Genomic DNA, 14,943 nt, shown 5'->3' with positions numbered 1-14,943 from the left:
CAACCCTGTTTTATCATAGTGGATACCGGCTGCAGCGACATACATGACTCAAGTTATTGGACCTGCCTATCACATGATAGATAGAGGGTAGTAAAAACAAAGGTTCCTGTCATTTATTCTCTTAAGTAAATGTGGTATGGTAAAACAGTTACTTAAATCTGGTTTTGTTTTTCTTCCTTTGTTTGATTTGTGCAGAACAAACACCACCCACACCACCAGTGGAACAAGGTTACTGCCCTGATGGCTGGGATTCCTACATGGGAAGTTGCTATAAGTAAGTAGAATGGACAGCAAAAATGAACTAGGACCTGGGCACTTATTGCTATATAAATGATGAATGAATGAATGAATGAATGAGAACTAAATAGACAGCTGGTGTGATGGTGATAATAACAACAATGACAATGATTTTTACCTCCACTCCCATTTCAGCTTCAAATCTAGCGATGGTATGCAGACCTGGGACCAAGCACAGTATGAATGCCAAACAGACTATGGATCACATTTGGTATACATCCACAACAATGAAGAAGCTAATTGGGTGTCATCTAGAGCTAGGGCTGAATTTGGAACATCCGCATGGGTCTGGCTTGGTATTAGGAGAGATTTCGATAATGGTAAGTGATGCATGAGAGCCAACATTCCTCTATAACCAGTGGGGCTGCCTCAAAGAAAGCCATTTGACCCTAAATTAACTCTTCTAGTGGGGCTGCCTCAACATGTTATGTGAGCATAGATTAAGCATGTACGGGCTACGATCAGCCGTAGCATTTTCCATCATATTGTGCACGTAGGCAAAGCTCTTTACCTTTGTTGCCTCTCTGCACCAAGGCGTATAAAGGAGTACCTCCTGCAATAAGGCTTGGAAGGTAAAACTGACTCAGTTCTGCTGAGTAGTCTGACCCAAATGCCAAGGAAAAAGAATAAAATTGTTTGAAAAGAATTTTAAAATCTTGCTACAGACATTTTGTGCACTAGTACTTTATGATAAAGTACTAGCGCACAAAATGTCTGTAATTCAATTTGTAATAAACGTCGTTGAACAACATTTAATTCTGTTCACACATTTGTGACCCACTCTAACAAAACCAGGAAGAAGTCACATTTTTGACATCTCATGATTTCAATACAAATATAAGCACTTGGTAATAAGCTTTAAAATTACATCAACATTATATAAATAGCATCAATACTTTTCAAGATATGGATAATTTTGTAAGTGATACCTTGATATGAGAAAGGTTTTTAACACAAGTCTCCACATGCATAAATGACAGCCACTGACCATCCAGGATTTGAACCTGGGACCTTCGGATCACTGGACCGATGCGATACCAACTGAGCTAATGAGTCAGATGGAGAAGAGCAGTGATGTTATTATCTATAGGCCTTCAGTTCAATACCTGATATCTTGATACATTGGCCTAATTGCTATTCTGAGAAATGGGGCAATTACACAAGTATGAATAGGGATTATCCCAGTTCAACTGTTAATTATTGATTAAATAAACCTCTTTTTAATAAGTACTTTCAAGGATTTGAAAGTCCACTTTGTCCCACAGTCAAATACCATGAAATTAAGAATTTCAAAATTTGAATGTTTTTATGGGAATGTCATCTTTAGAAACCTATAACTCAAAACATGTCTGGCAACTCATTCCGGGTTTTGTTGGAGTCGAGTGGGTGACATTTTTATTCATCATCATGCGGTGTTACGTGGAAGCTTCACTTTTATCATCCAAGGAAAAAGAGATGGGCACTTTGGCTTGTGGGTTGTATAAATACATGACTATATACTTTTTGCAGATATGTACATGTGGAGCAACCAAGACTTGGTAGACTATGTGAACTGGGCTTCAGCACCATCAATTTCAGGATCATGCGGAGAGATGCTTTCATCCAGCTCAGAATGGAGAGAACAAAATTGTCTACAAAACAGGAATTTTGTCTGCAAAATCCCACAGTGTAAGTTGCATTCATTTATATTGTGATGAAAATCCACAGACACTATGAAGAGGGAATTATTAAAGGGAAATAAGTTGTACGTTGTGTGTGTAAACTAATTTGATATATGTAATTTCTCTATTTGTGTTTCATCGCCAGTGGATGATGCTGATGTCAGCAAATGAGAATTTACTGTTCTGCCAAAAATAGTCATGAAGGTTTAAAAAAAATAATAAATTTATGCTGTAAATAGTATCTTGATATCTCCTCTTTGGAACCGTATATATTTTTCCTTTATAAAATACATGTTAACATGTTGAAAAGTAGAGTTGGGCGACTAAGTCGCCAATAGTCGTTAGTCGCGACTATTACTGATAGTTGCGACTACGACTATTGAAAACCAAAAGTCGACTAATGCAAGTATATTTTTGTGTTAAAAAATTACTTTAAAAGTGCCAGTTATTCGCACCAAAACCAACCAAATACTAACATAGAAACTGCGAAAAATGTGAAAAAATGTTAGTCATTGTCTTACCAATAGTAACATTAACCAACAAGTAATCATAATGTCCATAAATCATCATTAAATTGGTGTTATTGACTTGTTGTCGAACTACTTTCCCACAACATAAAAGCCGTCAAAAAACTCAAATTACTTAGAACTGTCGAACATCTCATTATGATTATAATTTATGCAGCGATAAACAGGTGTAGCAGCGTCATAGCGTGCATGTACAGACCCAGGTTGGGTGTTTGTACCAACTACTGAAGGTATGAGATTATTTCAACTTTGGAAAGAAACAGCGAGAACTTCCAAGAAGTGTTTTCCAAAAGGGAAAATTTAGGAAAATATTATTAGATTAGAAGTACTTTTCACGTAATTTCAAAAAGCTATGCTTATTGTGGTAACAGAATATTTAGAAAGCAACAGGAAAATAAACAAATTAGTTGACAAACAGTCGTAATGTTGCAATGCCACCCCTGTAGCGACAAATGCAGTAGTCTAGATGAGGTCAGGTGACGTAGGTCGGAGGTGAAAGTTAATCGTACATGCACGATGCAACACGTTCATGAGCATACCATGGAAAATATGCACTGCCGTACGGCATGTTTACATATTTTCATGCACAGCAAAACATGGAAACGAACGAAGATCGCTATTGGAATATTGAAGGTTTGAGAAATTATATGAAGTTTCTTGTGCTGTTGCTGGAAAGTGGCAAGTGAATTTAATTGAACAGAAAAGTTAGGCCTATATTACAGCATTTTACAGTCAAATATTTGCATCGCAAATGTGCGATACAGTGTAGCAATTTGTATCGCAACAGTGCTGGTTTGTGTAGCAAACTGTGATGCGATGCCGGCAATCACGGGTCCTGTAATCATGCATTATAAATACTAAATTGCCACCAATCTTTCAATCCAATTTTAACCACAGATAGTCGCGACTATAGTCGTAGTCGCGACTATTTGCTGCCGACTAGTCGACTAGGAAAAAAGTGATAGTCGCCCAACTCTATTGAAAAGAGCAATTTTTTTATAAATTTAATTTAATGTGCTTCAATTTTGAAGGCTTGTTTTTCTGTATTTTGTGTTTCACAAATTCCAAGTTCCCTTTCCTTTGACCAATCATCACTTTGTAACCATTTATCCATATTTAGTACTTTATATTAAAATGCTAAAATCTCAATAAACAAAATTTACGACACGTGCCTCATTTACTCTCATTAGGTTACCTTTATTTATTTATTTAAATACTAAATATGATATGTTTAATGAAATATTTGTTTCTATCTCCTTTACAGTGGGCCCTGTAGGTGGTTGTGAAGATGGTTGGTATAAACTACTTGACAAATGCTACAAACTAGGAGGTGCTTTGGATGGAACACAACCTTTGACCTGGTATGATGCCAAGACTCAATGTAATACAGCTGCTGGAGGACACCTTGCTCAGGTCTTCAACAGTGGACTTCAAGGTAATAAACAGAAATGAAGACTTCAGGGTTAACTCCCTGGACACTACTGGTCATCTAACAGCATTTCTGATTGGTTAATAACTTGAAATGCTCATTTTAATTGCCAATTATGACTAGGCTTTAAACTATTTATGGTCAAACTTGCATTTGCAGATAATCTTATTAATACCCTCCTTGATTGGTTCAAAATTGGACACAATATTAATTTTGGCCGGTCGGCATGTAGTTCTCATAGTTACAAAATAGTAAAAGTTGGTAAATTTTTGGGTCTCTTTTTCATCAAATTTGGCATATTTTTGAGGTGTTTTGTTTTATTCCCTACCAAATCCAAAATCCCCCCTGGGATGAATTTACTTTATGATGTATGCAATACTTTTCCTACCTATTCTCTCTCAATATTACTTCAGGTTTCCTGACAGCTATTCTTAAGGGTCTTGAGGACGATGTCTGGATTGGATTGAGTACGGTTGGTCAGACAGGTAATCCTCGTGAATTCAGATGGGAAGGTGGTGGTGCACTTGACTACATTAACTGGACTCCAGGACAGCCTGATGGAGACTTGGTAAGAAATTCAACTGCTGGCTTCCACAATTTGTCTTTTTTGATCTTAAAAATAGCATGGTTGGATGTTTTTGGACTTCACTTTGAGGCCTGTACCAAGATAATCTGATTCTCAAGTTTTGAGTTAAATTGCACTAGCGGTTTTGATATTAAAATCAAAAACATGTTTCAGCATAGCCCATAGAACAGTATAGTTGTGTCCCATCATGGCCAATGAGGTTATCACTTTCTTATTCATAACATCTAAATCGAACATATTTCAGGCCTAAAGTTTCACCAGGATTATGAAAAAAATATGAGCTGCTTTAAGGGCTGGGGTATGAACGTTTGGACAGTATTTATTTTGGGACATTAGAGCACATCAGACATATCGAATTGCATTCTGAATACGAAGAATGTTATTCTGATATCAAATAATTTTATTTTTGAAATTACGCAATTTAATACACATTTTATGGCAAATCATTAAAATTGATATTTTTGATATTTAACAGTACTTGAAGTAAACTTTATAAATCTGATGATTGATACTTAAAATGTATGTAGGTGGGATGAAAAGCCGACGATCAATTGAAAATTTTGACCTTTTCAGTATTGAAGATATGGATTTTTTTCCCAAAACACCAAAAAAATTAGGTCTTTTGGGAAAAAATCCATATCTTCAATATGAAAGGTCAAAATTTTCAATTGACCGTCGACTTTTCCTCCTGCTACATACACTTTAAGAATATATCATTAGATTTATATAATTTACTTCGAGGACTGTTATATATCAAAATTTGAAAAATATCAAATTTTATAATTTGTCATAAAATTTGTATTATATTGTGATTTTCAAAAATGAAAATTATTTGATATCAGAAAGACATGCTTCAGATTCAGAATGCAATTCGATAGGTCTGAGGTGCTCTCATGTCCCACAAAAAATACTGTCGAAACGCAAATAAACGCTCATTTTAGATCCCTTAATGCCACATTCTCCATTTTGATAGGATAAAGTGGGAGATGAGGCTGTCGATCTGGTCAAATCCCCTTTAACATTAAATCTACGAATGCCTAAGTGCAGTATGTAAGCGAAAAATATCTTGCATATATGCAACTGACAAGGATTTAAACCCTGACCTCCTGCTTACTAGGCAGCTTCTCTGCCATTAAAATGTTTGATAAATAGACTTAGGCAACATGGTTAGAGGTAAATTTATACCTAACTCGGTATACCCAACTTCAGCATGCTGAAACAGTGTATACACAACAAACCTGTTGACTGTCATATGTACCCTGGCATGAGCCTAAGGTTTGTGTGAATGCACAAAATATTGGATTCATTCTTTGAACATAATATAAGGTAACCTGCATTTTTTACAGGACGGAGTGCCCATCTCTAGCGATTAGGCTAGACTCAATCATGGAATGTTGCTGTGAGGGGAGGGGGGTTGCCACACTTCCTCCACAGCGAGTCTGTTACCTTCCCAGCATTTAAGAATGCCGGTACCCATTTACACGCCTGGGTGGAGAGGAGTAATTGAGAAAAAGTGCTTTTCTCAAGGGCATAACACGATGGTGTCTGGGGCTCAAACCCGCAACCTTCCGATTATGAGTCGAAGCCTGTTCCTCTCGGCCACCGTGCTTCTAAAAACATTATATGAAAAACTTAAGCAGCCTTGTTTTAAGGAATGGTTTCTGTTTATCAATATGCATCTTTTGTTTACCTGGTCCTCAAGTAATTATGCATTAAGGAAAATACACAATTTGATTATGGAAGGCAGAAACAGACGTGAATGTAAATAACTAGTCTCTATCACAGGCCTATACTGTGAATAGAGATATCACAACACTTGTATTGCAGACTGCAACTATTTTTCATCTTAAATATGGATCAGATAAGGGTTTTGGTAAGCAAAGGGTAAATTTAGTGTAACTTACTCAGACACCTTTTTGCTGTAGTGCAATTAAAATTGCCCAAATCTTTATCTTCTTTCTATCATCAGGGCAATGATAACTGTGTGAAGATGCTGAATGATCCAGATTTCCCAGGAACTTGGAATGATGTTGTTTGTACTGAACCTATCCCTTACCTCTGTGAAGCTGATCTAGGTAAATGCAACTCTATAATATTACAAGTTCATAGCTCACTCCACCTGTTCATAACAGCTCCTAGTGCTTAGATAAATATTACCGTTGTAAGGACCTTGGCAAAGGCTGTGCTCGTAGCTGTTAAAATTTGCATTTTATAGTGCATTTTTTATTTTATTTTTAGGATAGGGTATTTTAGTCACAGGAAAAACAAGGGGGGGGGGTGAGGTGGGTTAGCCTAGTTTGACTTGGGTGCACTTCTAAGGTCAATGTTTTCAAGCATTTCATACTTTTGACCGCATTATATAATTTTCACTTTTTTGGATTGATGGTTCCATCAGAACTCTTTGATAAAATAAATTCCATTCTAGTTGTCTGTCTGTTTATTCAATGAGCAAGCCTAATTTTGTAAGACTATTTAAATGTATAATTTTAACAATCTATTGTAATTTTTTATACCCTTCCTCTCTCTCTTATCCTCCCTTCCTCTTATCCCTCAATCTGTTTCTCCTATCCCATCTCAACCCTCCCCCTCTCCCTTCCTCCCTCTGTTTCTCTTACCCTCCCTCCATACCTACCTGCCTACCTGTTCTTTTGTTTCTATGACAGATCCCACCCTGCCAGCCAACCCACCTATTGTGTCTCGTTGCCTCAGAGATGACTACCAATCATACATTTCCAACTGCTTCAAGATTGTGACCACACCAATGACATACACTCAGGCTAGACAGTACTGTGTAGATGATGCCACCGAACTGGCCTTCTTTGCTGATAAATATGAACAAGCCTTTGTGCAGACAGTAATGTATAATAATGAAGTTGAAGGCTTGTGGCTAGGCATGAACCAAGAATCTGTAAGCACACTTATTGTTGTTATCTTATATTAACTAGTATTATTAGTAATTGGGTGAAGCGAAGACATGTTATGGCAACTACCATGCACTCAGTGTCATACTGGGTTCAGCCGGATTCCCACAACATGTAGATGCTGAACCCAATAACAAATTTATCATACCATAAAATTATTCTTAATATTTTGAAAATAATATTTTTATACATTATGATCACAAATTACTGCATGAAACAGCAATAGAATAATTGAAAAGATCTTAATATTTCCACCCGCCGAACCTTGTGTCATACCTTTTTAGCACAATGGAGTTGCCCAATGAAGAAAATATGTGGTCCCGACCTACTATGAACCAATACTAGGAAGTGCACATACAATATGCGCAAATGACTTAGTATCAACAATTCAAGCAAGCTGGTAACTTTATTGTTTTGCATTAAAATGCTGAATGGTATGATAAAGTCCACCCTCTGGTCACTTATTTATGGGACCAAGCATTGGCTGAAAATTGAATTATGTAAAATTCTGCATTGAATGTCTAATGAGCTGAAATTGGAACAACATCTTATGGAGAAATAACACTGTAAAAAAATGACAAAATTTAGTTTAAAATATATTATATCTTTAAGGAGTGTCAGAGAGGAGCATAGCATATATATAGCAGTGTTTGCACTCAATTATTGATACAAAGAAAGATGACACTCAAGAGGAATTATATGGGTTTTATAAATGAGATTCCAAGGCTTGAATAAGGGGTGTCATTTCCGCCCCATGTGCATGATTTTTCTAGGGAGGTGGAAAATGCTCAAATACTATTGGCCCTTCCACAAGCCCTATGGAAATATAGATGCGATTATTGGCTTCCTGGATTCGATTCCTATAAGATCAATGTAATACCATAATATTAAGAAGTACGTGAAATTTTTAAGGTAAATGGCTAAAACTTGAAGCATATGTCGCTGGCTATCCCACTGAACATAATGTGATTTGATTGTGTATTATTATACTAGGGGAGCAATGCATACAGCTGGGAAAGTGGCTGGCCACTAACATGGACAAACTGGGGCATGAATGAGCCATCTGGAGAAGGATGCTTGGCTTTCATTAGGACTCCATCATGGGAGACACACGACTGTAATATGGCCATGCCATTTATGTGCAAATATAATTTTGGTGAGTATTTTATATAGTATCACCAGTATGAAGGTTTATTATTTCTAGTCTTATCGAGCAATAATGCCCCATCTGAAATAGTTGCCAGGTGTTATATCAGATCAGGGTCTTAGCTAACCACCCGTCTGGCCGTCATTTTAGACAGCCAGTTTGCTCCTGGGACGGGCAAAATTAATGCCTTTGACAGATGCTATATTATAAAATGTATGTTTTAAGAAGGTAATTGACCTTTTTAGTAGACCAGGTTTGTAGAACAAGGCCATATCAGCACATATTTGAACTCTTGGAACCCCCAATGGGCTATAATAGATGTCTGGTAAATGTTTTAAAGGTCAAATTAAGACAGGCAATTTTATTCAAATGACGGGCAACCCTCAATTTCTAGCTAAGACCCTGTATCAGATGTGTACAATCTAGAATGCAGAAATAGTCAAAATGTTTATAGGGCAGCTATTACAGATAGGACCTTTTTGCACTAGGACTTTTATCTGTTGTATTTCAAAACATGGGCGGTACTTTTTATAATGGTATAAACAATTAAGGGATCTAAAATTTCGACAGTATTTTTTGTGGGACATGAGAGCACCTCAGACCTATCGAATTGCATTCTGAATACTGAAGCATGTCTTTCTGATATCAAATAATTTTCATTTTTGAAAATCACAATATAATACAAATTTTATGACAAATTATAAAAATTTGATATTTTTCAAATTTTGATATATAACAGTCCTCAAGTAAATTATATAAATCTAATGACATATTCTTAAAGTGTATGTAGCAGGGAGGAAAAGCCGACGGTCAATTGAAAATTTTGACCTTTCATATTGAAGATATGGATTTTTTCCCCAAAAGACCTAATTTTTTTTTGTGTTTTGGGAAAAAAAATCCATATCTTCAATACGAAAGGTCAAAATTTTCAATTGATCGTCGACTTTTCATCCCACCTACATACACTTTAAGTATAAATCATCAGATTTGTAAAGTTTACTTCAAGTACTGTTAAATATCAAAAATATCAATTTTAATGATTTGCCATAAAATGTGTATTAAATTGCGAATTTCAAAAATCAAAATTATTTGATATCAGAATGACATTCTTCGTATTCAGAATGCAATTCGATATGTCTGATGCGCTCTAATGTCGCACAATAAATACTGTCCAAACGTTCATACCCCAGCCCTTAAGGCAATAATCAATTTAACATTTGCAACTGATATGACAATAAATATCTTGGATTTGAGGCATATTTTACCACAAATTCTGATACATAAACAATAAAAAATATGCCTTTATGTACAGGAAACGATCATGTTATGTTTGAACACAATCATTTACATCCTGCTTTACACCTGCAGATTCTATACCTACTGAAGAAACACCACCAACTGGAAACTGCCCAAGTGGGTGGACTAAATGGGGAACTGCTTGTTACTACATCGAGGAAACCATTGAATTAGGCACATGGGACGATGCACAATACGCATGTAACACTAACCGTGGCTCAAATCTTGTCAGCGTACACAGCCAGGGCGAAAATAATTTCTTACAGGAACGAGCTTCCTCTGTGTGGGCAAGAGCTAACGTATGGCTGGGAATGGATCGTGACGATAACCGTAAGTATATACTTCATTTTGCAAATTTCTTGCATGAGGCTAGGATATAAATATCTTAAAAAATGTAATTACCCCCTTTAAATAATGGCCATTATTCAAAAACGGGCAATTGTATTACAAATCTGTTAAATGCGTTGGAAGCAGAATTTATTTCTGCCTATTTTGACAAGATAGCCCAGAAAACAATAAAACACTGGTCAATTTAATGTAGTGAGGTCCAGATTTGAAAGTTGCATTTACAACAATACAAAAACACTTTGATATCATTACACAGATTTCCTTCCATTATACTGAATACAAATCAGTAGAATTTACTGCAACTTTAAAATCTTGGGTTACATTGATTTAAATGTACGCTGTGACATCAATATTTAGTCAATTGCTACAAATGAGATGTCAAAATGTGCAGAAATATTTTCTGCTTCCAACACATTTTACAAATTTGTAATACAATAGCTCGCTTTTGAATAATGACTATTATTTAAAGGAGCTAATTACTTTTTTTTGAGATGTTTACATTCAGATGTTTGTATCACTCACAGCTAGAGGTTTAGTTTATACCAAGGTCCTTCAGCAGTCTGCCCATTTGGCATTGTTTACAGGGTAAACATGGTTCATCTTTACATCAACACCTTCAACAGACAAGCTGCGTTGCCAGAGTGCCCGCCTATTTTTAACATTGTTATTAGGATATTTTTTTAATATGTAAAGAAAATATCTACTGGGCCATTCTCCAGGGGAAAAAAACCCTTTTTTATATGTTTTTTACTTGAATGGTATTATATGTTCACTGATTTACATATAGAAGGATGAGCTTGCAAATTCCAAACTTCACACTTCAGAGAATTTTAGAGCAGAATTATTCATGCCAAAATCTTTATTCCACGCAATGTCACTAACATTGCCAACCTTTTTATTTGACCTCTGTTCCAAAGCTAGGTATCTGACATTTTTGCCATTGACATTAATCAATGAAACATATACCAACAAACCCTGGGTGTTTAACAGATGTAAGAAACTTGATGCATTCAGATTAACCCTAGTTCCCGGGCCCTAGTTTTGGTCACATGGCCCTGAACATTACTCTCATCTTTTGTAATACCAGTTTATGTAGTTGATTTCGATGAACATCTTTCTCGTTTTGCAGAACAATTTGAATGGACAGACCAGAGCACAGTGAATTACGTCAATTGGAATACTAATGAGCCCAATGGTGCACCAGCTGAAAACTGTGTTGAGTTTAACTCGGAAACTGGCACATGGGGTGACGAAGACTGCACAGACTTTGCCTATTATATCTGTAAACTGCCATTGAGTAAGTATATAGGAATGAGATATTCCAGATGAAATCCATACACCCCCTATGAAAGACATGAAGTTAATCACCCACACAGGGAGTGTGAATTTTAAATGGGGTTCACCTGAATTATTGACTCCATTTGAAATTTACACTTCCTGTGTGGGAGGTTAAGGCCATGTCTTCCATAGTGGGTGTATGGATGGATATTTTTCAACTGGAATCTTCAACAGAATATTCCTTCTTCTTCTTCTCAATACCTCAATTTGAGTATTGTCGCACGGACTTAACTTGCACAGTTTACCTATGCACGATCCTGGAACCTAGGATTGATTGCAGATATCAAAACCGGGATGGTACCCCCTTCTCTTTCGAACAGCTCTGACACTTAATGTGCACACATCCAGGGTTTGACTCTTCTTGTACACGGGACCAACAGCTTTATGTGACTTTTGAATCACGGACATCGCACATAGAATACCTATATCTGCACATGCTAAGCAGTGTATGGCGGTGAGAAGAAATTCTACAATTAGGTTCTGTGATGTAACCAAACTTAATTGAAGGATTCCCGATAGGCTAAGACACAACAACTGAATTTGTGTTCAGATCAATCATCAATGCTGCTTAGGTAGAAGAAAGTTGGAATATGTGTAAATATTACAAATATTCCACACAAAAAGTCATGTTTGAAAAAAATAAACAATTGTTTAAATTAACTTAAGGGCTTAACACTGATATTGTTTTCCACATTTTCTGTCATACTTTATAGTGGATACGATACCACCAACAGAACCACCAGTGCCAACAGAACCACCAGGTACTCCACCAACAGCCCCACCACAAACAGGTAGGTCCAAGGTCAAAGTGGCAGATGAATACAATAAAGATGCGCGTATTGGTTGTCATTTGTATGAGTGTAAATGTTCAGCTTCATATTATAGGCACTAGAGTGGGACAGAGAAGAATATCATATTCGAATCATACATCATTACAGGCTTTTAAGGCTAAAATCAAGTTCGTTTCTGGTAGATGGCCTAAAAATGCAAAATGTGTTTTTTGTTTTTTTGTTTTTTATTACAGTTATAGAGTCACAACTATTTATTAATAAATCAATGCAGAGAAGGTTAATAAGCTTAAGGAAATTTATAGGATTTTTTTGATTTCATATTGCAAAACAAAATATGTGGTAAAAAGCGTGTCAAATTTGAAAACATTATTTTTCTGGATTTCTCAAATAAAAAAATGAAATGCTGTAAAGTGTCTCACAGGAGACTTACACAAGTCATTATATCACACATAGCATCTGAACTGCTCTTCATGTCCATCCTTGTCTACACATTTCCATTTGTTTTGCCTGTTTTTTATTCATTTTGTGATGTAGGGTACACTAAGAACCATCTTTTTTATGAAAAAAAATGGTACCCAAAGAAAAAGTACACAAGAGTGTACAGGGACCAGATTCAGGTGCTTGAGCCTAGAGCCAGAGGGAAAAAGAATGCATAGCATTAAAGGTTGTTGAAAGCATAGTAATATACCAATGTGTGTGTGTGCTTGTAAGTGGATAAGTGTCCCAGCAAGGATACACAATAAAACTTTGCTATAGTATGTCTGGTCTCAAGTTGAGAGTAATGCCATGTTGGATTTCACAGTGGCAGATTTGAATTGCACACTAACCTAATCCCGTGGGGAGTATACAGAAGCATAGAAGAGCAATTTGTCTTTATGCTGGTGATGCAACTGCGTAAACACACTGATCTTGATCTGCCACTTGCGAAAACAAACATGATGTTACCCTCAACTTGAGACAAGACACAAGAATTGTGGATAGTCCTTGTTTTATGACTAAATATAATGGGTATCAAATTACACAAAATTGCCTTTAAAATTGGTCCTTTGTCAGATGGCAAAAATTCACAGTGGATAGGTAAGAATACAAAATTATGTGTGTGTGTAGTGGGTGTGTCTTGTAAGTGTATGAGGAGGAAATTATTGGGAAGTATTCAGATTCCCTCAGTCTCTGCCCATGTGCATCATTGGAGCATGAGCCTTACCAAATTGCACCTTTGTATACAGATGTGGCCAAACAAAATTGGATGGTTCTCAGTCAAGTAGAAAAAATGTGGAAATTCACTAATTATTGCTGAAAAAAAAGAAACATTTTGAGAAGAAAAAATCAACAGGCAACAACATGAACATAATTGTCATCATAGAATAGTATATTAAAGTATAGCAGCATTCACAATCATCATAATTAGTAGAAACTCTGCCCACATATATCTGAGAACCTCTTTTATTATTTTGTTTGGCCTAGGTCTGTCCACTGGTGCAATTGCTGGTATAGCAGTGGGTGCTGCAGCAGGCTTGCTCCTCTTTATAGGCCTTGTGTACTTCTGCAGCAAGGAAGATAGAAAACGACAGGATGATGAATTAGGCGGTGGGCAGCACAACCGGGGCCATGATTCTTCAGATGAGGATGACCAACTTTGATGATACAATTGAAATGATTCTGTAGACATGTGCCATATATCTCACTCATGCATGAGGGAATACATATATTACTATTATATGTTCCAAGTGTTATTGTTTGTGTTCACAATGTGTCCTTACATTGCATGCAGTGACTTGTAATATATTCTTTACTTAGATTATTTGATATTTTATTCGGTTTTATTTGGTCACAAAAAGTTGAAAATCACAACTGCCACAATCTGGACTGAAGAACAAAGCGGAGTGAAGCTTAACAAAAAATGAAATGAACTGAAATAACCAAAAATCTTGAGGCATTGGTTCACTTTTGGAAGTTGCCTTGACCCAAGAAGCACGTTATTCTTCAAATTACAGTGTAGAAGAAAAAAAACAAGCTGTTTCTTTCAGAAATACAAACAAACAAATAAAAACACTCATAAAATTAAAATAAAGTAAATTGAAGTTTGTTCCACTGTAGCTTTTGTTTTCAAATATGACAATATTTTTGGTGGTATGAAGTTAAGCATCAGTCAGATTAAGCAAAGTCAGATTTGGTAATATTATTAATATACTAGTATACAAATATAAATGCTATGTCATAACATTACCTCAATTGTATACGTAGGCTTATCAACCGAGAAATCGTAGGTATTGCAGTCGAGCAGCCGCTGGACTACTTGTCATTATCTTCCTCATATATGCATGCACTAAAGACAGCAAGAAGCCAGACCAGGAACTTGGCGGCGGTGCTCATCCTAACCAAGCATACAGAGGCGATGACGATGATTCAGATTAAATCCGATGATCCTGCCAGTACTTGTTTAACTTATAATTTATAACGTTAATACCAGTAAAAGTGTTTCATGTTTGTAAAACAGTTACAATGTACATTTCACGAATTAGGATAGAAAATCTTTGTATTATATACAGCTCAGTGCCAAGTGGGTTGCTTCTGCCACTGTACCAACGTAGAGAATAGTTCA

General features: G+C 36.2%; 1 protein-coding gene across 1 annotated transcript in view; it reads left to right on the top strand.

Annotated features, from left to right (window-relative positions):
- The window catches only part of LOC140142010 (uncharacterized), a 52,029-nt gene extending 37,463 nt beyond the window's left edge, over positions 1 to 14,566 (top strand). Inside the window, 12 exon segments of the mRNA XM_072163912.1 lie at positions 196 to 274; positions 433 to 617; positions 1,807 to 1,965; positions 3,750 to 3,920; positions 4,328 to 4,482; positions 6,470 to 6,575; positions 7,164 to 7,408; positions 8,415 to 8,577; positions 9,937 to 10,194; positions 11,342 to 11,509; positions 12,264 to 12,341; positions 13,806 to 14,566. Of these exon segments, the coding sequence (XP_072020013.1) occupies positions 196 to 274; positions 433 to 617; positions 1,807 to 1,965; positions 3,750 to 3,920; positions 4,328 to 4,482; positions 6,470 to 6,575; positions 7,164 to 7,408; positions 8,415 to 8,577; positions 9,937 to 10,194; positions 11,342 to 11,509; positions 12,264 to 12,341; positions 13,806 to 13,981 (1,943 nt within the window). The 3' untranslated portion in view covers positions 13,982 to 14,566.
- Positions 14,567 to 14,943: the final 377 nt, after the last annotated feature.

The sequence above is a fragment of the Amphiura filiformis genome, chromosome 20 (genome assembly GCF_039555335.1).
Source record: "Amphiura filiformis chromosome 20, Afil_fr2py, whole genome shotgun sequence".
NCBI lineage: Eukaryota > Metazoa > Echinodermata > Ophiuroidea > Amphilepidida > Amphiuridae > Amphiura > Amphiura filiformis.
Note: the sequence above shows the minus strand (reverse complement) of the source record. Positions and strands in the feature narration are given on the sequence as shown.